The 27,227-nt window shown below is 42.3% G+C and overlaps 1 protein-coding gene across 3 annotated transcripts in view; it reads left to right on the forward strand.

Annotated features, from left to right (window-relative positions):
• The window catches only part of ATE1 (arginyltransferase 1), an 84,749-nt gene extending 73,003 nt beyond the window's left edge, over positions 1-11,746 (forward strand). For 2 of the 3 annotated variants that reach the window (XM_082764558.1, XM_082764559.1), the window contains exon 12: positions 8,520-11,745. In XM_082764558.1, the coding sequence (XP_082620684.1) occupies positions 8,520-8,698 (179 nt within the window). In that variant the 3' untranslated portion in view covers positions 8,699-11,745. Of the gene's footprint in view, positions 1-8,519 lie in introns of all 3 variants that reach the window. The other variant, XM_082764560.1, reaches the window with a different exon arrangement.
• The last annotated feature ends 15,481 nt before the right edge of the window (positions 11,747-27,227 follow it).

Below are 27,227 nucleotides of genomic sequence, written 5' to 3' on the forward strand. Positions count from 1 at the left end.
ATCGAGAATATCCTGAACTTTTTACTGTACTTCCTTTGTGACTTGTGCTTTCTGGTTTTAATTAGGAATTCTTTTCATTGATTTTTTTTTTTTTTTTTTTTGTAATGCTTCATTTTAACTGTACTCTTGTTTTCATCTGAGTTGGTGTTTTCATACCCCAAGGCATACTGGTCTTAATGTGTCTTGATGTGTGAAGAAGCAATATGAGGAGAAGCACATTTCAGCTTAGAGTTGTACATAAACACCAGCATTAATGCAAATTACTTATCTCGTCACTCTATATTGCCTGTTTCGGGTTTTTGGATGACTTCCCATGTTTTGCTGGTCAAGAAAAAAAAAAAAAGAAATAATGGTTTAACAGAAGTAAGAAAGTATTTTGAATTCAAAGATCAGATACATTGGACTTCTGACTGACGTGATTTTTATTTCTGGTAATTAATATCTCTTATTTCAGTTGTAACATTTGAAAGTTTAATTTGTCTTCTCCTTTTAGAGTTTCTTTGTTTTAAAGTCATTGGTCGTGAACCTGAAGAGGTCACATAAACCAGGCATAGCATTTCTTTTAAAAGAAATTCAACAAGTCTTTAGTTATTCTCAAACAAATGAACATTGATGTTGTGTTTCCAGTAAGGGGTGGATGTCTCTTTTGATCATTTTTGTACCTAGCTTGAAAGCTTGGATGTCATGAAGCTTTTTTTTTTTAAACTCTTTATAAATTTATTTTTAAGGCTGTTAGTGTATCTTTCCTTGTTTTGAAAAATGGGAATACTGTGTTCATCTTTAAAACTGATGCAAGTCCTGACTGCTTCCAAATTCAAAATTAAAATCCCCAACAACTTGAAACAAAAGAACAAACATAGCCTTTGGGCTGTCTGTCTGAAAATACAGCAGTTGTCCACTGTTAATCTTCGTATGTTTCTTCCGTGGATTTAATCTTTAGAGGTAAAATGGTTTTTCAATTTCTATTATTTTAGCAAAATGGAAACAAAAATATATAACGTTAGTCATCTGCCTGGGAGTTTCCTTCTAAGACAGCTTTTGCAGCAAATCACAGGATTCATGGCGCAGTTTTAAATTTCACTTTCTCCCACTGTTCCTTCCTGCTACAGAGCAAATAAAGTCTGGATGCCCGGTGTAAGGATGGATGCAGAAGCACTAAAAGCACACGAGGGAGGGCGCGGAGGTCCTCGCTGCATAGGGCAGTCTTTGAGGAACCCAACGTGCCTTGGATGCTGCTCCTCATTTCACCCAGCAATTAACTGGCGTGTCCCAGAAGCTGCTACCGGCCTGGGTCGTACTGGTGGTCAATGCTTTGCACAGAGTTTGGTATTAGAAATATGTCTTTTGTGGAGCGAGTGAGCTGCAGGCAGCAGGCAAAGATTAAAGCCCATCTGAAAACAAAGGCCAGGTTGTGGATAAAAACCTGGTGTCGTCTTATGGGCGGTTTTTAGAGCTCCTCCTCTCTGCCATGCTCTTGCCTTGAGGCATGTTAGATAAGGTCATGTTTAGTCTCCAGAACGAGATTTTTTTAGCTGCTGTTTTATTTCAGTTTTGCAGATTTTTCTGGGTTTTCTAATTTAATACTTCTACAGTGCAAGCAAAGAGAAATGTGGGGACTTCTAGATCTCGGCTCTTACTCATGAGACGTGAACAATGAGTTTCTTTTTTCAGAGTAGCTGAAAAAAACTTTGCTAAATGGAGAGCATTTCCAAGTTGCTTTGCCTTTTAAATTTATGGTGCGCCTCAGGCACATGTATAAGTAACAACAGAAAACTGGTATATTTAGTTTCTGGGTTATGTCCTACTCTGAACCACCAGTCTGTGAAAGAGAAGCACTGGTAGATGTCTGCGATATCCTCCTGTAACTTCCAACAAACCTCTCCAACAAGATGACTACAGTAAAAAATAAATAAATAAATAAATAAATACAAACAGTATCGTTGGAGAAAGAGGTGTTTTGATGGCCAAATGCTTTCTTTTTTTCCAAGGATTTTAATCAGCATTTAAGGAAACTGAAAGTTATGAACAGAAACAGCGTTGCTTCAGAGTTTAGCAGGAGTGCCACGCTTCTTTTTTGAATTAGAAATACCAGACCTCAGTAAGGTTTCTTACTAATCCTAAATCCGTTATGTACAAAAAATATAAAAAATATCTTCCTGTGATTATTGCTTTTTATTAAAAAGTTGGCAGACAGCCTACTTTATTTTTTTCCTATTAAAAAAAAAAAAGTCCATGTATTTGTCACTTAATTTTAATGATTTCTTCACTCGCTTCCCCAGAAATGGAGAAATGTACTTTGAAAGAAATGTGAACTTGCTTCCATTTCTACGCCATTGACAAATTTAAAGATTTCATACACGTGAGAAGTGTATTCAAGGGGATAAGGGAAGAGGTAGAGCTGGCAGGCACATGTCATGGGTGGCTCTCAACTGATCCACGTTTGCTGCTCTTCATTCAGGAAATGTCATCATCATAGCTTGTGATCTGGCCACAAGAGTTGTGCCTGACTTTGAGATGCATTTGGAAAAAGTTCAGTATTGTCAAAAATTCAGATATTTGCATTCAATTTGATGCAGTGGTCGTTTTTTTCTCACCAGACACTGGTTTTAAACAGCACTTTCCTCCTTCTGCTGCTCCTGCCAGATACAGAAAAAGAATGCTTTTAGGACCTGAATGATTGCTGCCCTCCTTAAATCAATATTGATCAAAACCAGCTTGAATTAAGTCAGCCACCGCTGAAAAGTTGATTTAGTAACGGCCTGCTACAAAAACCTTTGAACCGTAGCACTCTTCGTTGGGATGTTGGCTTCCAGCCTGCTCCGAGCTGCAGCAGGCGGTTGCAGAGCTCGCTCTGCCATTCTCCCTTCTTCTGCTTTGCACGTGCTTGCCCGGAGAGGCATCGTGGGCTTGCTGACCAGATGTAGCTACTCCACCTTGTAGTAGGTAATAATAATAAATATTAATGCACGCGGACAAGAAAAATACTCGGATTTCAGCTTCCCACAATAACTTCATAAAAATATGAATAAATTCCTGCATCGTGAGAAAAAATGTCAGAAATGAAAATTTGAAGGAGTGTAAGTGCACACGGATGCCTGCTTAGCTTCTGTTGGGAATAAAAATGGTAAAATAATAACTCCTGCTGATTTTATGCGGGTATTTCAGCAGGAATGAGTGCACGTCACCATTTGCAAATCACATCTTGGGTTTGCAGCGTGTGGAGGAGGTTGGTTGGGGTTGTATAAGGAAATAGAAAATGAATAGTGTAGTGGTGCAATATACTTCTGTCCTTGTTCTTTCTGGTCTGTTGAGTACAGCAGCATTTTTTGGGCTGGTTGCTGGATGGGGCTGCCTTTGGACATCGCTGCTGTTGCTGTTCGCTCGTTACTTGGTGTCGCTTTGCAAGGTGTCTGTGCTTTTGGCAGAGGTGTGTTTGTGTGTGGGCAGCTGGGCCGAGAAATCCTGCCAAAATCTGCCCAACGTCTGCCAAGGCAACACTTGACAGAGCTGGTCTTTAGATTACTCCTATTTCTTGCTTTGATTCTTTGATTTTTACTGATGTTTCGTTTTTTACTGATATTAGGGAGCTTTGTTTGTCAGGAAAGTCCTCCACTTATTACTACTTATTTAAAGAAGTCTTGTCAGGCACGTGCATCCATTTTCCCTGCTAAAAATTCACTGTGACTTTTTGGCTTGCGAAAAGGTCATTTTTAGCTCAGACTTTTGGGTGTGTGGTGTTGCTGGGGCAGTCAATCAGTGACCATTCCCCGGCATCCTGAGGCTGTGCGCTGTCATCGGGCCTTGCCGTGCCCCGTGGCACTTCTGCTGCTGCCCTTTGCTTGAAGGCAGAAGTTTTGGTGAAGGGAAATCCGAAGCAGACCTGACTTGTGTCCTTCCCCAGTGTCTCAGCCCATTCATAATTGCTGAGGAGAGATGTAATGTATGCAGAGCACAGGTATGAATTTAATGCGTTGAGTAGCGATATGGGGGTGTGGTGAGAAGAATTTTAACGCCTATTTGCATCTATGGCATCACGGTTGGGCTGTACATGAAACCACTCCTGTATTCAAATTTCATTAGACAAATGCTTCATAAATAATTTGGTGCTTTAGGACTCTGGGGGAGGAGACGGAGAAGTGGCAGTTAATTTATTTAGCAAGAATTCAGATGGAATTTTAGCTTGGAGATTTACAGGATGATTCGTATAGGCTTAAAAAACAATATTCCTCTGCCTTTTAAAATGTTAAGCTTTTCAGTTTAATTCTCATTAAATTACGCTGGATACCTTACAGAGAATAAAGAAAAGACTTCAAATCATTCAGTGCATAAAAAATGTAATAGCTCTTTTTATGTTCATTCAGATCTTTTTATTGAGGATACTTAAAAGCCATTTGGAAAAAAAAAAAAGATTTAGATTGTTGCTGTGACCTGATGGAAGCCTCCTGAAAATTGTTGTAAATCAGTGCAAAAACATAGTTGAGAAACATCACTAGATGACGATTGCTGCGTTTTTCAGACATGAAGTAGAAACATGAGACTGTTGGGGCATCTTTAAATAAAACTATAATACAGGTAGCAGTGTTAAATGGGTACAGTGTACTTATTGAGGTGCCTAAATCTCATGTATTGAGGCCAAGGTATCTACTTTTGGCCACTGCTAGAGATGGGATATGTAACTAAATGGCTCTTTGGCCTAGAGAAGCATAGCCTGTAAGTATGGCCATGTCTTAGGCTCATGGTTGGCATCCTCAGTTGCTCGCTTTCCTAAAATGATTTGTGCTTTCAGTCTACAGGATTGATTTTCTGAAGTTTGCAATTTTATGTTATAAGTAATTACTGTCACAATGGTATCGATAGGTGTAACTGAATTATGGAGTAAAACCTTGTTATGTTTTATATATAAAGTGACGGTATCTCTTCTGGAGACTATAATTAATCAACAACTCTGTGAGAAGATCATCTTCACAAATACAAGGGCAAGGGCCCAAGAGTTCAAATGGATGTTAGCAGTGTTGTGCCTCCTTCTAGTGCTACTGCTCATTTATAACAGTCTTCGTTAGTAGAACTCCTTCCACCAGATCCAATCTTCCCAAATGGGAAAGATGAGGTGTTTCCAGACCCGTGATTTTATCTGGTTTGAGGTTTATATAAGTTAATGCATGGACTGCTTGTGAGGAGAAGCAGAGGCTAGAGGTGGACTCAGGAGATATAAAATAAGAAAGTGTGAGATGGAAAAAAAAAAAATGATTTTTTTTTTTTTAGCTTTTAGTGGTAACAGTATTGCATACGGTACTTGCAATAATGATTAAAGTTACCCCAGCATAGTTTCACTATCTGATCAGTCTGGGTCCCTCAGGAAACAGATGTCTCCAACTGAAACTGCTTCAATAAAGCCCAGAAATAATACTTGTTAACAGGGGTGTTTTCCTTATTCTCTTATTCTTACTCTGCTATCCCAGCACTGGTCACACAGGGAAGCTATGTAAGTTTGTAGGACCAGACACACCTGGGTTTGAAGCTTTCCTGATGCTCAACTTTAGTTATTACAGGGTCTCTGTTTGTGTAGTCTCTATTTATGCACAGCACTTACTGTCTTTAGCTTAAAAGATGTCTGAAGCATTCATATTACAGTGACTTTTCAAGATATTTGGGATTTTCTTGATTAATGTGGGAGGGCCTTCTCCTGCCTGCTGTGAAACCGTGCCACGGTCCAAGAAAGGCTTGGTCTACAGCAGGGTTTGGCAAGCCCCGCTTCAGAAAGTGCTTGGCTGCAGTGTTTAACAAATTTGCTAGAACCCGGGTAGTAATAACTGTTTAATATAGCTATAGAGCTAGTGCTAGCGTGGGTCCGATTCCAGGGAGGATAATGCACCGACTGTGCTTGATGTCATGAGTAAAAGTAGACTGAGTGTGTAAAAACACACGCCGAACAACAAGAACAAAGTTCAGCTGAGCCAGTGAGGCTATAGGGAAATTCAAGGTACAGTAGCTTTAGTTACTGTAAGAAACTGAAGCTGGGGCCAGGAGCACTTACGAGCCAAAAGATGAACTCATCCAGAGTATCAGGCTTCAGTATTATTTAAAAGCAGCGAGCATCAACAGTGAGTAGGGAGCAGCTCTGAGAGTGCTTTTGGCACGAGGCTCTTTATGACGGCAAGGCTTGGCGGGCGTCCAGCGCAGGACACAAACTCACAGTCAGCCTGGAGGTGCTGTAAATATAAACTTTCCAATTGAAGAAGTTAAAATAACTTCACGGTTGTGTCACCTCCAGAAGCTAAGCTTGCGAGTGGTGCTTTGGTGCGCTTTCAGAAAGATGGAGGATGTAATAGAAGAGGCAGTGGGGCTGGTAGTAAAACCAGCCTGCTGGGATATCAGGAAGGCATTGGCCACACATCAAAAACCTGCTGGATTTCAAAGAGGGAGAGAAAGCCAGAGCAAAGGGCTTTTGACTTCGGTGTTTTATCTAAAGCAATTGCCAACAATAATTAGTGGAGAATGCAATCTTAGCAAGTCCTATTCAGAGTTGCTTCCTTCAAACCACTTCTTCGTAGCTAGGTTTTAAAAAAGACATTGTACTTTCATGTTAGGAATCAAAACACAGATAAAAGAAATGAAGTCATTCTCAACTTTGTAAAACAGGCTTCATTAAGTTTCACATACTAAATTCAGGCAATCAGCAGAAAAATGTTTATTAAGGCATTGCTGTGGATGAATAGGGCTAGGTCCTTGAGAGTGCCTCGCAACAAAAAGCATTTAATGACCTCCTTTGTCTTTATTGAAGCAGAAAGAAGACCCAAAAGGGAGTGTTAAGCTTTTCCATAGTAAGGGTTACATCTGAATAGAGATTTGTAAAGTAAATCTCTTAGTATTCTTCCAGACAATTTGTTTAGCTTACCTGTGGCGAGTCCAAAGATTACGTACATATGGAAAACAGGTGAGCGCTGCTCTTCAGCCTTGAATAAGCTTCAGGTATGTAAAACAAGGCAAGACAGAACCTGGTGACCAACTCGCTTCCCAGAACTGGTGTCTTCGTACCCTCTGTACTTTGGATCTGTCACCATTTCCGAAACTTGCTGAAAAACTTCCACCTCTTTTTGTCCTCTTATAAATAAAGACTACTTTTGCCCATGAAGTAGCCGCTGATTTCCACAGCAGTTGGTTTGATTTTGAGTTGGCTGCTGAGAACGGTGGAGAGTGGGTACCACTCAGGTCCAGTCGAGGGAGCCTTTAATGATTAAACCTAAATGAAACAAGTACATGAACATACAAAATGTTTTAATTTAATTTAGGTCAGAGATTGACGCAATATTCAAAGCTACACAGTTACACTTACCTGTGCTGTCTCTTCAGTAGAATAATGTCCTGATGCCAAAAAGGTGGAATTTCTGAGTAGGTTATGTACCCAGATGTTGACTTCTAGCATCTCTTCTCTGTTGTTATTTGAATTTATATACCTCTCTTCTCAAAATCCTATTTCAGCTTCTGTGTTTCTCTTACACTGGTGGCTAAGTAAACCTGAAGTTCAGTCAAGTCCTAAGATTTTTACCAGTATTTTGCAATAATGTTAATTTATCCTACAGTTGCCCCAGGCATGTGGCATTCTTTCTCACTTTCTTTGAAGAGTTTTCTAGCACGGTGGAGCCAATTTTTGGACATGCAGCTGCTATATGAAGTTGCTATTCAGTAAAAGTAGCATCAATGGAATTCATAAAAATCGGGAAACTTTACCTTGTTCAACACTGCTCTGGAGTGTATGGCTGGTTAAATGAAGTCACGGGGGTTCTGTAGGTTGGGTAATGGGATTCAGTGTTGGTGTGCTATCTGAAAGTTTAAGGGATTGTGTCAATCCGGCGCTGCTGCCTCTGTGCATAGGTCTGCAGAGCTCAGGGGTCAGACATGAGCAATGGCATGGGCTCAGCCTCATTCCACTGGAGAAACTCAGAAACCAGTGTGAATGATGAAAAAAGTGGGATTGTCGTGGGGATTTAACCTGGGAAGATAGTTTATTGCCTAACGCTTACCTAAGGCAAAAAGTGTAGAGCTTCTTGCTGTTTTTTTATCCATTTCCCAACATCACGGAAAAGGAGTGCTTTGTGCTGGTGGTTTTTGTAAACTGTGATTAAATGCAAACATGGCAACAAGAAGTCTTTTCTGGTCAGTTGTGTTTGAAATTATTTCCCAGATAGAGTTTCACTTCTGGCATTGGTCTTGTGAATTTTAAAGTACAGCAGTAGAGGTACTTTCAGAAATACTCTACATGACCTATAGAAATGGGTGGTGCTTGATTTATGTTTTCACACATCACAAATAGAGTTACTTTGCAAGCTATGTTTTATTTTCAACCATAATTCAAGCAAACAGATCTGTAGATCAGCTCTGCTTCCATCTGCTATTCATCTGTAGATTAGTTTTATTACTTCAGATAGTTTTCATTATGCATATTGAAGTTAGTTGCATAAATTAAGATCATACGGACAATATATGTAACTAATTTTTATTTTCTCTGATTCTCTTTGCAGTTGATGAAGGTCGTATCAAGGAACTGGGCAGAGTTCGAGTACTTCACAAGAGAACCATAATGCCTTACAGTGTGTATAAGAAGAGGAGGAAGGGGCCAAGCGATGAAGCCAGCGTCCAGCAATATGCAAGTTTGGTTGGACAGACCTGTTCAGAAAGAATGCTGTTGTTCAGGAGTTGAAAAATCATTGAATGACATTTCGATGGCACTACCATTTATTGCACTGCCACTGGGTGATTTGTAACATAGTTGTGTGTTGGTATGCCTACTAAAACTGCAGTATGAAATACAGGTATATATCTAGGCATGTGTGAGTACATGGTACTGTGTTTTAAGGCAAACTCCAATAAAACTTTTGACAATACAGCAAGGCTTTAGCAATATGAGCTTAGAAATACATGCTTGTAATACCTTTTAATTAAGTAGTTCTAGCCTTTCTTTGCATTTTGAATAATTCTAAGTATCTAAGCAAAATGAAAAACAGGTGTCTTTTTTTCTAGGGACAAAGGTTGACTAAATCTAGATTAACAATAATTAAATTACAGATGTTTTCAAATAGCAACTTGGGTATCTGTTATTTAAAATTGCCATGAAATTTGTGCTCGCATTTGTGTGCTCCTAAACTATTGCAAGAGAACTGAAAGGTGCCGTTACTTTCCAGTGTGAAATCTGGCATGGTTTAATTATACTTCAACAGTGTATTTAAAAACAGGAAACATTTTCACTGCACATTCTTCATTTTTTTTTGATAGAGTAGGTTAGCATCAGAGATCCTAGTGAATGTGGCAATTTCTAGTAGATTCTTAGTGGCAGGGGATGCAGTGCTTTGGAAAACTTTCCCCTTCAGAGACGAAACAGAATAGCTGCACTATAAATTTACCAAAGATATGCCAAGGGGCACTGGGTTTTGTGGTGTTTTTTGGTTGGTTGTTGTGTTTTTTTTTGTGTTTGTTTGTTTGGGTTCCTTTGTTTTGATACAAGCCTTACCATTTATCTAAAAAGAGTGGATATTTTAATGCACATCATTAATGTGAAATGGAGTTTGGGAGATTTATCCTATAGCTCTTGAGTGCACATTTCAGAGCTATGCTAAAAATGATTGAGGTACCACTGCGCTTTTTTTTTTTGTTGCAATTTTTTCTGCAGATTTGTGTGGGGAGACTTGCATATCATATTTCTAGGTCCTAGTGACTGTTTTGTTTATGCTGCAGTGGCTCTCAGGTTAACATCTTTAATACCATTTTACTAAATATTCCTATTGGAAACAGAGAAAGTTGCAATGCTTTATCAAAGCACTTTATTACCAATGTATTCATGTTGTCATTAGTCTGTGTCTATATCAGATCGTACAAGTTATAGGAATTTGGGGAAATAACATGGTTGTATGTTCAGTAACGTATTACAACATCATAACAATCCCAATGTGCTTATAATTTACTTATCTTCTTGGGTAACAGGAGCCAGTATTTACCTTGAATCAACTTGAAGTTTTCCTGTTAACCTCTGAAGAATATTCTTATTCAAGAATGTATCTGCACGTTTTACTTTTTCCCCAGAAAGAAATCAAATTCAACTTTAGTCTCTGAAGGTTACAGCTCGTATCAGCCATGTGCTTGATTTCATTTTGAACACTTGGCCAGTATCATTAGTCATTGATTTTTTTGTGGAATAGCTGCAAGAATTTTGAGATTCAAGTGTGTTGCAGATTTAACTTTAACTTTTTTTTTTTTTCCGTGTCAGTTTGATCTCTGTAAATTACTGGTATTGAGTGCAGGTTCACCAGTAATTTTAGGAAGTAATGTCTTTTATTAATTGGTATGTACTGTATTGAGCTACTCCCACTCTGCAACAAAATTGGTTATTTGTGTCAGCATCGTATCTGGCAAGTGCGTGCCTGTTACCTGGAACTGCAAGGTTTCTGTATGCTGCACTGTCTTGTTTGTCCGTGTCTTACCTAAACCTCCTGCCACGGGAGAACCACTAGCCACTGTTTATGACCATTATTATAAGTTGTTCCTTTCTGTGGAGAAAATACCTCTCGCCTGACGTGTCAGAACAGCGTAACATTTTCTGTCTCTACAATGTGTTGAAATGTGCTGATGCCCACACAACTTAACAACAAAACAAATGAGAAAACCTTTTTATGTGATATAAAATCAGGTAAAAGGCACAGAATTTTTCCAGTATGACTTTGAATATCCAGAAGAAAATCAAATGGCCTTGATGTGCTCCTGTTGAGCCTACAAGGTAAAGTTCCTGTTGAATTACAAGGGAGCAGACTTGTGTTAACACCCAGGGTTCAGAAGAGCTCTGTCCTTCGTGCCCAGTGTTTTTTACTGATTTGCCTTCTATATGCATAATAGACTTTTTTTTCTCATAATCTTTTTCTCTTGTGGAGCTTTTAAGAACTACAACTAAAGAAAAGTGAGATAGGTGTAAAACCAGAAGTGGAGAACAGCTTGAAGCTGTTGTTGGTGTGACCACAACAGGTAAATGACCATTTCCTGTGAAGTCTGAACCGGTGCTTTCACTCCCCAACCTCCACTGGAACTGCGCTGCTGCAACAGGGTGGGCTTTTGATCCTTACTGAGCTCAAATTTAAAAAACAAGAGTCAAAACTGAGATGAATTCAAAAATTGAGCTCATCTGATCCAGTGAACTGAGATCTAATTTGCTCCTTTGGTGTTATCTTAGAAGGAAATCAATGCAGTGTTTTTCAGGACTGATTATCCCACCCCTATTGCAGAAGAGGCATAGAGCCCTCAGGATGAAGTTCTCTGTTTTGTCATTGACTTCAGTGGAGCTAAAAATTCACCACTATTTTAATTGTATTTAATAAGATGTCACTGAGAATTATCGAAGTTAGAGATATTTAATTTAGTATAAAATATTCTATAATTTTTCTTTAGCGTAATTAGTTTGTGAGAGTTAATCTCCAAAGTAAATTTGCCTTGTTCTATTATCTGTTGCTAAATGAGCATAGAATGGTGGCAAGAAAATGCAGAGCTGTGACCGATGCTAAAAAAAAAAAAAAAAAAAAATACCATGGTTTGTTTTAATTGGAAATAAACGGGGAGCTTATGCATTTCCAGCATCAACAAATTTCAGTAAATGCAAAAGAACTCGCATGTTGAGTTTGTAATTGCTTTTCAGCAGGCCTGTTTGACTTGTGAGTATAGAAAATAAAGTTATTTCTAGTCTCTGTGAATTATTATAAAGAATTAACAGCTTTGAGTGTGAATTCTGTCTTGCTTCTTAGGAATTGATTATCCCGGTTGTTGACAAGCGTCCAGTGAACAGCAAAACTGGAGGAGTCAGAGCAGCAGTGACTGGAAGGTTATGTATCACTTGAAAACATAAAACCATATTTTAGATCTTTATTTTAGTTCTAGCTAGAGAGTGTATTTAAGATTTTACTTGTCTGCATTGAAACAGCAGCTCTCAGTTTTCTCTGAGTGGAATAAAATGAAGCGGTAGGCTTTTCACAAGGGGTAGGTAGGACTACTTATTTTAATGAGCCTGTACCATTTCCAGTGGGCTGAAAGAAACAAAACAAAAACTTCCCCTGAACTATGCAGCCAAACAAGCAACGCAGAAGTCTGGATTACGTGCTGCTCTCCCCAAAGGTAACCAAATGCTGATTTGTTTTCCTTCTGGCTGGGGAGGAATTCCAGCTAATTCCGGATTCCCGAATTAGACTTTCATCAAAGCTCAGTGCCACCATGGCTTACATTTTGGTCAATGATCCAGTGCGTGATGTGTTACAAGGGCCTGCCCCCCAAATTGTGTTCCTGGGAACGATTACTCTTCATTGTTCGCTCAGGGTGCCTACACCCACGACTCTTTTTGAAGCTGTGTCAATGTGTTTGCCAGTTCTGAAGCTGCAGCCTGGTGACGCACTCCTCTGGCTGTGTATTTCTGAATTTCTCCTCTTTCTGCCCATCCCAGATAATCCTTCAGACGCCTATTATGGGCTCTCCCCATCGGTCTTTCCCTCTCCACTCCCTCCCAAGCCTTCCCAAGCTTTAATGTTACTTCTAACTCACTTGGTCCCAGTCCTGTTGCAGGAAGAGAAAAGCCTGCACTCGGAAGGGTGCAGGCAGGACTTAGGACAGAAATCTTCACCCCATTTCAGGGAAATGATCGGTTTCCAGAAGCATCACAGCCACGTACCTTACCCACTGTCTTTATACAGCTGGACCTTCAGAGCCTCTTGCTTATGATGTCACTTACCGAGCGTACAAAAAGCCAGATTTCATTTCCACTTGCCAAATAATTTGTTTTCTTAAGTGAGTTGAAGCAGTGGAGGCTTTCCAAGCCCTGACTGGCTGTCCTCAGGAGGCGGTTAGCTCTGCTCCTCTGCCAGCCGGGGACTCGCCTGCGGAAGGTGCTGCAGAGAAAAAGCCCCGAGGAGCGGCTGGTGCTGAGCCCCGGTGGCACCGAAAAGGTGGCTGCTGGTCAGGGGAGAGCTAGCAGGTAAATAACCGTGTGATTGGCCTTCAGGCACGAGACGGATTTTAGTCTCACTGGAGAAATGAAATGCACTGCAGGAAACAAATGGTATCAATAACCCCACGTCATCTCAGCAGGAGCTGCTAACCAAAGGAGGAGACCAGCCAGGGCGACTGCCAGTTCCCCCTTCTGTAGGGGCTTCTGAGAACCACGGGGACTCAGTGCCCGGCTATACACACGCTTATTAAACGCGAGGCTTAATGAACAGAGCTGCTGAAGTATGAATGAAATGTGAACTATGTTGTGTATGCCAAAATACGTTGTTTACAGGATGCAGATGTGCAGCCCTAACGCTTGCTGCTACTAAGCTAAACCAGGTGGTAGCTGTGGTCAGCGGGCTGCTAAATAAAAAAAAACTCTGTGAATTAATTTGTTACATGCATTTTATAGCATGCTTTTAAAGCTCATCTTGGTAGAAATTTGTTTGCTAACAGTATTAAAATAAACAGGAAGGTAAATATAAGAAATTAACTTAAAAGCTAAGTATAGCATATGTTAATTCTATCAATATTAATAGGAAATAATCAGTTCTGGAAACTAGCAGTTAGTGACCTTCCCAGGTAAATCAAGTGACACTGAGCTAATAGCTCCAAAGCTTTCTGGCTGTGTTTGTTCGTGGTTGCGTTACACCGTTTTGATGTTTATGCATTTACTTATAATAACTATTCCCATCAGATTTTTGTGCTTCTCATCACTTATTGCCACTTGGTTTCCGACACGTAATACACGTGTCTGCCAGCAGTCCTGCTGAGCGGTGGCTCTCAGGACAAAGGCAGGCGTTAGGAAGTCCATAAAGTGGTGAGAAGAGAGCGGAGTCCACGGGGACAGTCAGTTTGCAACCTCTGTGCTGCCGAAAAAGCAGGATTTATTTATTATTTAGTCTGTTGCAGACTTTAAAATAAGTGTGTCAGGTTTCTTTCATTTCCCTTTCTCTGTGGCATTTGCCTGTCGTTGTCCAGGGAGAATCAACAGAGCGGTGCAGAATAGTAAGAAAAAACACAGTAAGGTCAGTGCACCGCATTTAAAGCAAAAAAGCTCTAGTTAAGGACTGAAATTGCTCAAATTCTGTTGAATTTCCTCCTCTATGTCTACATAGGAGCAGGAAAGTGGATGTTTAAAAGTTTTGTTGCTCCTCCCTTCTGCTCAGCTCCAGGCTGGGGCAGGGGAGGAGGACGGTTTGCAGTTCCCTAAGTTCCTTGGAGGGAGTTCTTGCAGGGACTAGCAGCCTCGTCACTGAAAGCTTTTAATGCCTGGTGTGCAGTTTTCCTAATTCTGGTTGCACGTAAACTTGATCATTTTGTCTTGCTGACTGTGAAGAAAATCATTTCAGTTCCTCCACAACAGCTCTAGACATTTTAGAAAACTGCCACCAACTCAACCTTTGCTTTTTCTGAACTATCCCCTGCCAGTTATCTCTGCCTGTCCAACAGGCATCTTTTCTACATATTTTATGGAGTCTTCTTAAGTATTTCCCCCTCCTCCACAATTTTTTTTTGTTAGTTTGGTGCCCTACTGCCAGCTCCTCCAGCAATCAGTAACTACTCCAGTGCTTTACACCAGGAAGTAAATGTTGCTTTTTCAAAATACCAATAGTCACCATGCTGATTTTTCTGTTCAGCACAAATCCATATTTCCTGTTAATCCGCCACACTTCAGTTAAATGTGGCAAAGAACCCAACCGAACAGTAGCAGCAAACATCATTTTTCTCTCCTTAAAGGATCCCAGCCTGCAGCCACCAGAGGGCACGTTCCAGCTTGCGAAGTTCATCCCACACCGATGGTATTTCTTGTCTGAGTATCTCAATTTTCCGTGTCTCTTATTAGTAACATCTCATTCTGAGCTTAATTTTCTACTCTGCTCTAATTGTGACACATTGGAGAAAAAGATTCAGGTGGGTTTGAGAAATTTGAATGAAGTACAGACTTTCTGAAATAGCTTTTAATCATTATTTTAAAGCTAAATGTTATAGATTTTGTAACATAGGCTTTATTAGACAAGCTGTACTGTGAATATATTACTGGAACTAAGATCCATGGATCACGTAAGGTGGGCCCAGCTGGCAGTTAAATCTCTTGAAATGTTTTTGGATACTATTCTAGACCAAGCACCTTGCTATTCCTTTCCATGTTGGAGTTTCATTGATCAACTTCCATCAAGCTGTGTGCAGTGAGAGCGTTAACGTCTCATATACTGTTTGTTGCGTGCATTTTGACAGCAGCTCTGTGTTTCTCAGTGGGATTGCATCAACTAAATCAGTGCATCTCAGGAAGAAAGTGCGAGCTCCAAAAACGAACAGTGTGCTCGCATTTTCTGGTGCAAGACAGACGTGTATTGCACTCAGCCACAGCTTGCTTACCAGTTGCATTTTCAGCTATTAATATCTTGTCTGTGTCCTTGCTAATGCCCTCTTCTCAGAAGCCAACCGATTTTTCAAGTCAAACACAATTTTATTTAAGGGAAAAAAAAAAAAAAAAAAGATGACTGCTTAGTTCACACTGACTCCAAAATCCACACACTCAGAAATCTCTTCATTTTCCGTAGAGGTTTTGGCAAGTTTTCTGAGGCACTGATTGTGAAAGCAAGAACAAATTTTCATTATTTTTCATCCTTCTCCTTATGCCTCCTTTGTTTTTAGCCTAAGTTGCTTTCATGTCAGAATTTCTTTCTCACCTATACAGGGAATAAAATCTTGTCAAAATAAGGTTTCTATTAACACGGCGAACTCAGAGGTCAAGAGACTGCAACGCTGTTCTTTATTGCCAAGGGCATTGTAACCCATTTGTTTTGTGAATATGATACTGGTCTCCATTGCTCAAGTTTAAAGCAAAGACACATCAGTTGAAAAAACAGGGTTCCAAATTTGAAATTATTTATTATTCTTCATACAAATAAATTATTCTGGTGCCTAGAAACTTGGAGGACTGAGCCTGCGTGTGTCCCAAGTTGCGATTAACCTCATCCTTGAGATTTTGGCAGTGCACAAAAGCCCAGATGCAAATACTCCTTCCTCAATGGGCAACGAAGGGTAGAGTTAGACTCGAGGACCGTGTTATGAATTTTTCTAAGTTTTAGAAACCAGAGCTGGTTATTTACTCTCTCACAGTGTTTGGCAACCTATATAAAAGAGAACATAGCCGAAGCTCAGGCACCTCAGCAAAATTAGCGGTGCCAACTCACTGGCAACCCCAGCAGTGAGCTCAGAGATCCCAAACCAGGCAACCTCCTGCAAATTCAGGAGTTGAGCTGCTGCTGACCGAACTGAAACCCACCGATGTGCATAACCCACGGGTGCAGTTTCTGTAGAGGGGCTTTCTTCCATCGATGTGCAGCAAGCTGAAGGAGGACGTGGGATTCAGGGAAATGTTGTGCCCCCCTCACTGTGCATCTTCCCAGGGGACCATCAGGCACGCCATAGCCTTTGGGAGGTAAAGGACTTCTCCCTTGCTGGCCTTTCCAATCAGCACTTTTGGTTACTGTATGTTTTTATACTTTTCTTGCTTTTTTAGCATCTTGGGGAGCTTGTATACTTTCTGGTAACTTCTATAGCCTGTTCCCTTTGTCTCCTAGAAGTGCTTTTATGCAGAGGCATTATTATTCTCATGGGAAATGGGGACAGTCCGTGGCACTGTGCGACAGCAGCATTGCTGTCGCTTCTGGTTTTTCATTTTGAGGCTGTCAGAGCATTTCAGCCAGGAATGAATTAGCAGAGTCCTACCGAGTTGTAATTAGGGGCTACGTGAGACAATGCCTGTGCAGCTAAAATAAACGTGGCGGCAGTCTGACAAAACTGTGCAGCAGTTTAAGGCTAGAGGTGAGAAGTGCACCTGTATTCAGCTGGGCATTTGCGTGGGTAAAAGGTAGCTCCCCTGGGAAATGGGCAGCAAAGGCTCTGCAATGACACCGTGCCCTTACTAACGTGCTATGAAGTCTTCAGCTCCTGCAGTTTGATGCCAACAACTCCAGTTTGAGACATGGTGAAGCCCCCCGTCTCATCACTGACACTTTTCACTCCAAATCAGCGTCTTCTTCAGGTGGTGACCCTTTAAATCCTCCCACGTCCATGGGCCTGCTTAACCAAAGGGCTGGTCTAGGAACTCCAGTGCAGTGCGATGAAGCTGGGGCTTGTGCATCTTCTGTTGCACTGTTTTAAATACATTAAATCCATACTTTTTATTTACTACCTTGCATTGTAAAAATATTTACCATAATGGGAATAGACTGAGCTGTCCTAGCAGAAACCCACTTTACCAAACGGAGTACCAAGTACGCTTTCTATGCTTGCAGATTTTTCTGTTTTCACAGGTGATCTTCCATTCTCTTGTTGCGTTTTGATGTTGTTTTCCCAGCGTCCCCAGTTTTACTTCTGCACATCTGAGCTTCTTTTATTCCTGTAGACTCTTTAGAAATTGATATGTCCATGTGTAGCTAGTAATTCAAAGCTTATTTAGTCAAGCAGTGTGTTCTTCATTACTACCTTGCAAAGTGACCTCTTAGGAAACAAAGACCGTGTTGACATTTACAGTTAATAATCTATTGATTTATGGTAGAAAACAAAAGCAATCAACGGGAGAGCTGTAATTGTTTCATTAAGTCCTATGAGCAGCACGTTGTACATTGATCCAAAATGTCTGGGAGCTGCAGCTTTACAATGTCATGACTCTCCCCGTGGGCACCTTATTTTTCAATTTGCTGGCACTTCAAAGTGCTTTGGCAGTCTCACAATATCCCATCAGTGTGAATCGTGATTGTGGGGCAGGTAGGCTACTGTAAAACCCCGACAACCGAGTAGGGAAGGGTTTTGTACCCTCGTGTGGTTGTTGAGACCTTGTGTGGATGTTGACTCCACTTACAAAAGTAAGGTCAGGAAAACCAAACGTGTAAAATATCTTGCGCTGTGTCCACACTCCAGTTAGTTAATATCCCCAGTTTATGATTCAGAAATAGGGAGAAAAGTGTTGTGGCTAGTTTTGCTGGATTTAAGAGATGCTCTCTTGGCTGCTAACAGGGCAGGGGACCATTCTGATCTCTTTAGTGGGGGAAACTGCCTTGATGCATTAAAACTCCAGTCTTTTCACTTTGGAAAATGCCCCAACTGTTACGCATTGAGACAAGAATACGTCTGCTGAGGACTTTAGGACTCAGGTCTCCTTCTGCTCTGTTAATTTTCTGTCCGGAGTTGACATTGCAGAAGAAGACGGGTGTCTCTCACTGATGTTGTAGCACTACCTGGCCTTCAGCAGGGCTGCGGTCTCTTCTGAACAGGTTCCACAGTGAGAACTTCCTTACTCTGCATCCAGCAGAAATGCCATCGTGGTTTTGAAAGCCAACAGTCTGTCCTCATTAGAGGTCCTTTATCACTAGTTCTGTGCTGTAGGAGTTGAATGTTTAATAAAAAGTTTGATTCTGATGTAACAAGAAAGAGGTTTTCCAACTCCTGCTCCAGCCAGCATCTGGAATCCCTTTCAAACCTCCCTATACCATTGCGCGTTGGCATGTTTTATCATAGGTAAGGTCAGGATTACAGTCTCCTGAACCATCTACAATGGTACTACAAATGCAACAGCTGCTTGTCTCTGCATCTGGTTTTTCCAGGAGCTGAAAATTGTCTGGATCAAGAAATAATCATGTGCTACAGCAAAATCAGAAGATGCATTTCTTAAAAGGCTAAAGCTGGGGTGTGACACGTGACAGTGGCACATCCTCTGATCTTATCCCTTTTCTGAAAGCTTTCAGCCTTGTCCCTCTTTCCTTCTGTACACCTGTGGTTGTAACTTTGGTGTGTCTGCCCCATGAAGCTCTCCTGCTTGTCAGAAATGTTACCTTTAGAAGTGTGTGCGGAAAGGTGGTATCTGGCTCTTAGGCACAGCATCGGAGATGTCTCTACTTCCTTGCTGAGTTAATCGCTGCATCTTTAAGGGAGTGTGTTAACAAAAAAAGATCATAAGTTACCTGTACTATTTATTTTGCTGTTAGCGTGCTATGCTTGGAGCGTATTAGCCAATGCTCCACGCAGTTTCATTATTTGCCTGCCTTTTTAAGGGTTTCTTCTTGGGTAATGAGGCTTTTTTGGCATAGATGTGGTCAAGGCGTCTTGAATGCCTCCAGCAAAATGGCCAGAGCAGTTACAGCTCCTCTCGCAACATTGGTACAAACCTTCAAGAAGCTTCTAATGATTCTGATGTTTATAGCTTGGAATATTTTGCACACATGTTCCAACTTTGCATTCACAACATTTGCTAAACCAACAGTCTGTAGTAGACATGATAGCTACCATCAGGAAACTTGTTTGACAGTTTAAACAGACAGCATCTGTGTTTCCTACATTTCATAGCACACACAAAGAATGAGGATTGCCCGTAGCTCAATTAATTCAAGATGTTGTCACATGATGGAACTCTGGTTTGGAGATGTTAAAAACATCTAATTGAAAAAAGGGATTTTGCTCTTGTATTTGGCTGAGTTTCATCAATATCACCTCCTCAGTGGAATATGACTGAGAGCAGTTGGCTTGAATGTGAGAAATTAAGATAAATTGGTGTACATTGGGGCTGTCCTGTGCTTCCAGCCATGCCTTTGTTGAGAGTGAATTTAGCATTTTCAAATCTCAGAGCAGTGTAAGAGACCTGCATTGGGTACCACTTAAGCAGGATGGTTTCCTTGAGCAATGACGGTCATTGCCCAATGATAAGTCAAAATTGGCGCTCAGTCAGTTAATTAAAAACCAGAATTACACCAAATGCAACGCATCACACACCAAAATCATTACAGTAATTAGATCAGCCAGTGTGGATTAGCGCAGCTCTCAACAAAGGACACTTCTCGTTGCATCCTATGGCTTGGGCTCAGCAGAGCACACAAAAAGATGCTGGAAGTTAAGCAGGGGAGGAAGGTTTTGATGGGGTGGATGCCACTGGAGCCAGGACACCGCAGTGTGGTCCAGTGCTCCAAGTTGCTGTGGGGAATTTAACACGTCTAACATCTCATTTAGAAATTTACAACATTGGGACTGTAATTAATAGGACCACGTTTTTGGCACCTGCGTCAGGACTTCCCAGATTTATGTTGCTATAAAGAACTAAGATAAAACAAAAATTTACACTTCTATGACAAAAATCCCTTTGCTTGTCTAAAACTTGGGTGGAGGGAAGAAGTGGGAACATTTTCCCAGAAGCTGTAATCATGGATCAAATTGCGATAGCCGTGTTCAATAGTCCATGAGTTCATCTGTTGGCTTCGGCGAGGCTCCTTGCAGAGTAAGATATTACTCAGTATGTCATGTCTGAGCCCCTGCCTCTTGCCTCCTGTAAGGTGAGGTACTTCTAACTACAGAAGCAGGGGTTTATACGGACTCTTGATGTGTGTGTGCTGGTGAAAGGGCTGGCCTCTGGTGAAGCAGACCACAAACAAGCCAGTTTTGTGCTGGGCTCTGTGCTGGATGTCTGCTCAGAGATGCTGAGCCACACAACTTTCTGGCTTTTTTAATAGAGGACATGCAGCTAAAATCATGCGTACTTACTTGAAAATTTATGGGCTGACCTGACTGTTATCTCTGGGGAGGACTCGTTGGGTCAGTCAAAGTGAATTAAAACCAAATGTGTCTGTTTTTCATGTTTACTCTTTCCATAAACATAGCACATATGCAGTATGCAGCTGCTATTCTGAAAGTTTTTTTTTTTTTTTCTTTTTTTTTCTCTTTTTTTCCTGGTGTTTGGGAAATCTGTGCTTTAGGAGCATTGTCTGCTGAGAGCTCTCTAGAAAGAACAAGTGATGCTGGTTCACTTAGCAATTCATTTATCAAACTGTCTGGAAGAATTTCAAGTAAGGTACGGCAATAATGAAGCTGGAGCTAAGACAGTCAGAACCTGTGCATCCAGAGTAAATAAAAAGTAAAAAGAAAATAAAGTCGATGCCTTTTCCCTCAGCTCCTATCAACTCCTGAAGAAATAAAATGAAAAGGTACGGAACATTTCTCCTCGGGGGGAGATTACTGTTTATTTTTATTGATTAGTGCCCTTGGGCTGTGACCTAGACCTCTCTTCATGTTTTTTTCCCCTCCTTTAGTCACTCCTTACTGTTCTTTATTTTTTTTTATTTTTTTTTCTTTGATGAAGTGGTTTTCAACCCCTTTTAGTAGCAGAGGTCCCTCAGAGCTGGTGCTGCTGTGATGCTGTGTGCAGTGCAACCTGGTTGGGCACGTTGCTAATGCACGGGGCAGGAGACCAACAGGAGGAATTGGCCAAGTCACCCAACCCTTTGAAGGCACCACCCTTCTTTCTGTAAAACAAGGGGGGATGGCATGCAATCAGCCCCGCCAGGATCTCTGGCATCCTCAGACAAGTGCTTCTAAGCCAGGCTGAAGGACTGCTGTGGGTGCTGCAGAAGAGGGAGAGTCCACCAAGCAGCTCCTGTATCAAAAGATGACAGAGAAGGTGAAGCTCAAGGGACAGACTGCAAGAGAATTTTGACAAATGTAAAAAATGGACAGCTGGGGGAAAATTTTGGATAACAGGGAGTTGGACCACCTGACCTCCGCAGGTCCTTCCTTTCCACCTATTCTCAGATTCTGTGATTTAATGGAATATAAAGTTACGTCCCCGTGAGGGTAGGCAGCTGTGGCAGGAGGTGAGGAGCACAGGTTTGTGCAGCTAACTGCATCCGAGGCTGACAGGGGAGGCAGGAGAGGAGAGTTCAACAGCTTGGCTCATGCTCTGTGGAGGGCAGCTGAAACGCGTGATGGGTTCATGCAAAAATTTAAGATTTGTGTTTTTATGTCAAACTAATAGGGTTTTTAAACTGAAAGTGGAGGGAAATGACTGTTTTGCCACACAGGTGCACGGTTCTTCAATGAAGAAAAAAGACCACTCTAGGAACCTGGCCCAGCAGCACAGCATTCGCTAGCCTAAATGCTCAGTCTCTTGGGTTTTATTCCATCTGCTCCTCTCAGAGCATGAACGAGGGTGCCTTTTCTATCTAGTTATTTTTGGTATCACTAACCAAGCCTCTGGGTACTGGGAGCTGTAGAATATGACAATGATCATTGGAAAACAGCATTGATGTTTTAATGGGACGACATCAGATAGTCCACCTACTGAGACACCAAACAGGAGGGTTTCCTTTCAAACCCCACTGTGCTGTGGGTCCAGATGAGCTCTCCTTTTCCTGCTCTTCTTGTCCTGCCCCAGGACAGCGGGCAGACCGGGGTGGCACATGGAACTGTCACAGCCAACCTGGGGGAAGTGCACACAATAAACCCCTTTCCTGGTTGAATGGGCTTGCAGAATGTCAACCAATTTCCCCAGACAGCCGGGACCTTTCGGAGTCATTCTGTATCCTTTTATTGCCGTTGCCATAGTGAAAGACACTAATTCACCTTTGTGCGAAACTTAATAAAAATCAGCCCATCATTCACTTGGCCATAGACCATTAGAAAAGCTTGTGCTGAATTTTTGAGACAGGCTTTTCACAATCTATTAATCCACTCGCTAAAGAGTCGGTTATCTCATTCTCTTGTGCGGGATCTTTGCAGAGCACCAAAGAGTTTCTGTACTTGCTTTCACTGCAGTTGTCTGGAAATAGGCAAAAAGGCACCCAAGTTACTGCGGTTTAATTTAAGTGCCACAATTACCTTTGGGCTGAGCCTTCTTTGGTCTTCCGAGGAGAACGGAGCTGTCTAGGAAACCCCTACAAATTACTAAGAAGACTAAATTGATCTGATACTAATCAAAACCGGGCTTTTATTGGCTAAATTAAAGGGGCTGTTTTACAGATAACAATGCTTGCACTGGGGCAGTTAGACAAGTTAACAGTGCGGCACGCTGTGCAGAGCCTAATGCCAAGTGCGAGCGTGCTGCCCATGGGTCTACCTGAACCACGTGTCACGGGGGACAAAACACAGCCTTTGTCCTTTAAGCTGTGAGACCTGCAGGTGTGCTCCTGAAGCCCTGTTCCTTGGCTAAAATTTAGCCTAAAAAGGCAGAAGGAAACGAGCAGGTGGCAATAAAATGGTATAAGCAGTGGGATGTGAATATAATAGCTTTTTTTTTTTTTTTTTTTTTTTTTTTTTTTGTATTTCATTTTATAGCAAACACTACCTTAATATAGCTGTTAATTATAACAATAATATTATAACAATAGTAACATATCTCACGTTCAAGCTAATGCAGCAGCTCCGTCGTCTAACACCAGGCTGGGACCGCTGCAGCCCAAGAGGTTTGTCCTTATTCCCCAAAACCCAGACCAAAACTGCAGCGGGGCATCCACTGGCACGGGGCGGCGGGGCTATGGCCAGTCCCTGGCCGCGGCAGGGATGCTGCATTGTGCTGCGGGCATCAATGCTCTCAATGGGATTAGCCTGCAGCAGGGGCGAAAGGCTGTGGGAAAACCTGCGTGTGTCGCATTTCCCTCGGCTGCTGTCGCAGCTGAACATCGCCGCTTGGCCGACAATGGGGTTAAAAAGTAAGAGCAACTGTTGTGGTGGCTCGATTTTGAATTATGTATTCATGAATCTGCATAATGGCCTTTCAGCTGTGGCATTGTTGTCCGAAACACAGGCTGGGAATTGTGAGAGGAGATGGGGGGAAAGAGGGAAGGCGAGGCAAAGAGGGGGGAAATTTGGAAAACTAAGACTTCATCAAAGGACAGTGACGAACTGTATGAAATGAGATTTTCTTCCCTGCTTGCGCTGTGCCTAAGAAACAAGTTTTCACTTGGAAATGCTGACTCCTCTCACAAAGTAATGCTACTTCTATTTTCTCTCTGGTTAATTGCTCAGGTCCCTAGGAGGGAATGGAGCAATGCTGTAAGCACAGATGTTGTGTCTGCTAATCCCCACTCACCCAAGAACTACTGGATTTTCCTGTCTCTTATGCAGGTAAGATGAGCAATGAGCTTCCCTGGTTTGTTTAATGGCAAGCTACAGGAATTTGCGTGTCGTGGAGAGGAAGATGCTTCGTTAGAGAGGGGTGCAGATGGCAAGCAGCTGGGACACAGCCAGTGTCAAGTGCAGCACCAGCCCTTTCCCTCCTGCTCTCTTGATCGATATAACCCAACATCAGACTCCAAACATGTTTTCTTGTGAGCGTAAATGATTTTCTACTACTTACCCTATTTTTTTCCAGATTGATAGGAAATATAGTGGGGGAATATTTTATCCAAAAAAAAAAAAAAAAAGACCATTCCAAAACACCAGAGCCTCTAACCAAGCTGTAATACACCCTCCTCAAAGCATTCGAGACCCTCAGACAATGTGCCAAATGTTCTCCTCGACCCAGAGCACACATCCCCTTTATTCCATAGTGCTGTAAAGTTGAAGAATTTTATTTCTGCTCCAAGTCAATGTCCAATTTACATGAACGTGCCCAAATAAACTAGCTGATTTGGCACAGGTAGCATAAAATTCATTAGTAAAACATACATTTTTAGAGTCCCCAGTAGGCTAGATGTGGCCTGCAATGCTGCTTAACAAATGTGAACATTGTCAGTTGTAACAGCCTCTGGAATTTGGCCCAAAGCTGCTATGCTTAAAGCACAGGGATTTTCCATAGCATCTATTTTTAGTAATTATATAGACTCTGCTTAGACTAATACCTGGACTCCTCTTGATGTTCAATGTATTTATTCTCGCTGTGAGGTCAGAAGGAATGAACACGAGCCAGTTCGGCGATGCTGTAGTTCTACCCTGCTGGATAGCTGAAAGCCAGCAAGGTTTGTGCCTGTAGGTGAGGCACAACCACAGCGCACAACAAGCTAGGGGCCATTTTCAGGCATTGTGTGCAATTATGCATATTTCCAGAAATGCCAGGAGTCTACATGCTGTAGGAGGAGTTCAGACAGCATGCTATGCTTTCCTCATCCTCACATGATGTTTTCTATTAAAATATCCATCTTGTGTAGTTTAAACGTGGTCCATTTTGTGCTGTGTAACCGGGCCTTATTTTCATTTCCAGGACCTTGCAAGCCAAGATGGGGGTGTGCACAGTTAAACTGGGCTGTAAATTGATTTTTGGAAGCAGTGAAGGATTTCTTCCTAATGTCTAATCTAAATTTCCCCTCTTTGAGTTTAAAACCACTGCTCCTTGTCCTATCACAGCACCCCCTGACACAGGGGCCCTCCCCAGCTCTCCTGTAGGCCCCTTTAGGCACTGGCAGCCCTCTCTCTGTAAGGTCTTCTCAGAGCCTTCTCTTCTCCAGGCTGAACAACCCCGGCTCTCAGCCTGTCTGTGTAGGAGAGGTGCTCCAGCCCTCTGGTCATCATTATGGACTTCTCTGGACCTGCCCCAACAGCTCCATGTCCTTCTTGCTCTGCGGGCCCCAGAGCTGAGCTCAGCACTTCGGGTGGGGAGTCACAAAAGCCCTGTCTGGTTTTGAGCTAGTACCTGCCCCGTGACTCACGCCTCGCTGCCATTCGGGTTGTTACCCTTTGCTGGTGGATGAAATGCTCTCAGGCCAAACAAACGGGTTTTTCCTCAGCCTGGGCTGGGATTTCAGAGAACCGCATGGGCTTGTCCCGCTCTCAGCCCCGTGCACGCCTGCTTTCTGCTCCCCTTCTGCTTGGCCAGCCGGTCAGTCCCCTGCCTCACCTCAGGCCTGGGAGCTGTATCCACATCACGATCTCAGCTCCTTGAGCTGCCGAGATTACTGCAGTGTTCCTCCAAATAAAAGCTAGGCCTGTATGTACAGCTGCTCTCTCACCTTGCCTCTTGTGGCATTTGATGGATTTTGGCCGATTCCAAAAACTGAATGGCTTTACTGTTTTGTTTGTTCAGCGTGAGGCCCGGAACCACCCTCTGAGACATGTAGGAACAACACCATGAGGTCCGTGTGTGGCAGGGTGGTTTGTGCTGCTCTCCTCAGCCTGTAGCTGTGATGAAGACCCTTTTCTCAAGCAGAACCACGTCTTCCTACAAGGCTGTGTCAGTCTCAGGGATGCCTCCTGTTTCCTTTGTCCGCATCCCGCCTGTTTACCTTATGGTGCTCCAAGTCCCTGTGATCAGCCTGTCTTGGCTCATAGCCGCCTGCCCCCCAGCACAGCTCTGTGGCTGTGGTCTCTCCACCATATTCCTGCTGTTCCGTGGTGTTCGGCTGGATCTGAACCACTTCTTGTCCCGGTCATGTCAGTGAGTTAGCTGTCAGCCGTCTTCCTCAGGGAAGGGCCCTTGTGCCCATTCAAACCACGCTGTCAACATCCTCCTGTTCAGCGGGATTATCTAACTCCGAGCTGCTTTTTCCATTAAATAGTTCTCTTTCTGACATTCCTTCACCAAACATTTGTAAGCTGGATTGCCTTTTCTCTGACTTTAATGCTGCTTTTCCTACTGGAGTATGACATTCGTGCTCAGTATCCAAGCCAGTAAGCTTTGTCTCCAGCCCTGCACTTCGCTCTGCACTAGCGACTGCCATTATCCGCTCCTCCTTCTGGACTGTTCAGCTGCCACGGAAGCATGGAGGCATTTCTCCAAGCCCAGAATGGTTCCTCTTAAAAATCCCTTCTGCTGGAGAAACAACTTATTCCCATGTTCTACAAATGATCCCACCCCTATTTGGCACACCATTTTGTCTTCCAAATTAAACACAGAGCACCAGAGCGCTTTGCTCTGCAGTGCAAGCATGCTTCCCTTCTTTTCCTTCATATTTTTTTTTTCTGTGGGATATGTGTGAAAAGAACACTATCCCTCTACTGCCTCTTTCTGTTTGAGATCATAGGACTCACCGAACACTTCTATTGGGAGTTCTGGAGTTCATTGCTGTTGGCAAAGGCACGCCACGCCGTCCACTCCTGGCCTCTTTTCCCTGGTGAAAGAGCAAGAAATTTGACTTTCATTTTCTCTTCCTCATTTCCCTCATGGTAACCTCTGAAGTCAGACTCAGTGCTTGCACCCATTGCTTGTACAAGTGTTTTTACTCTGAAAATTCAAGTTGCTTGGCAGCCTGAGTCCATGCAGCCAAACCCAAACTTATTTTCTTGTTAACCTTATGTGAGATTCCATGGTTAGAGCTTTTACTATCATTGTATTTCTGTTTGTCACACCTCAGATGCATGACAGATGTGTAGGAGAGAACTCCATGTTCATAAACCTTACGTGTTGGCCAACGGGGGAATTGGAGCTCAGACACACAATCAGATTTCCCTGTGTCAACAGAGATTTGGAACAGACCTTGTGTGTGCTCCTAACCTTCTGCAAAAGTGATGCAATTCAT

Source organism: Aythya marila, assembly GCF_965140915.1.
Source record: "Aythya marila genome assembly, chromosome: 7".
NCBI lineage: Eukaryota > Metazoa > Chordata > Aves > Anseriformes > Anatidae > Aythya > Aythya marila.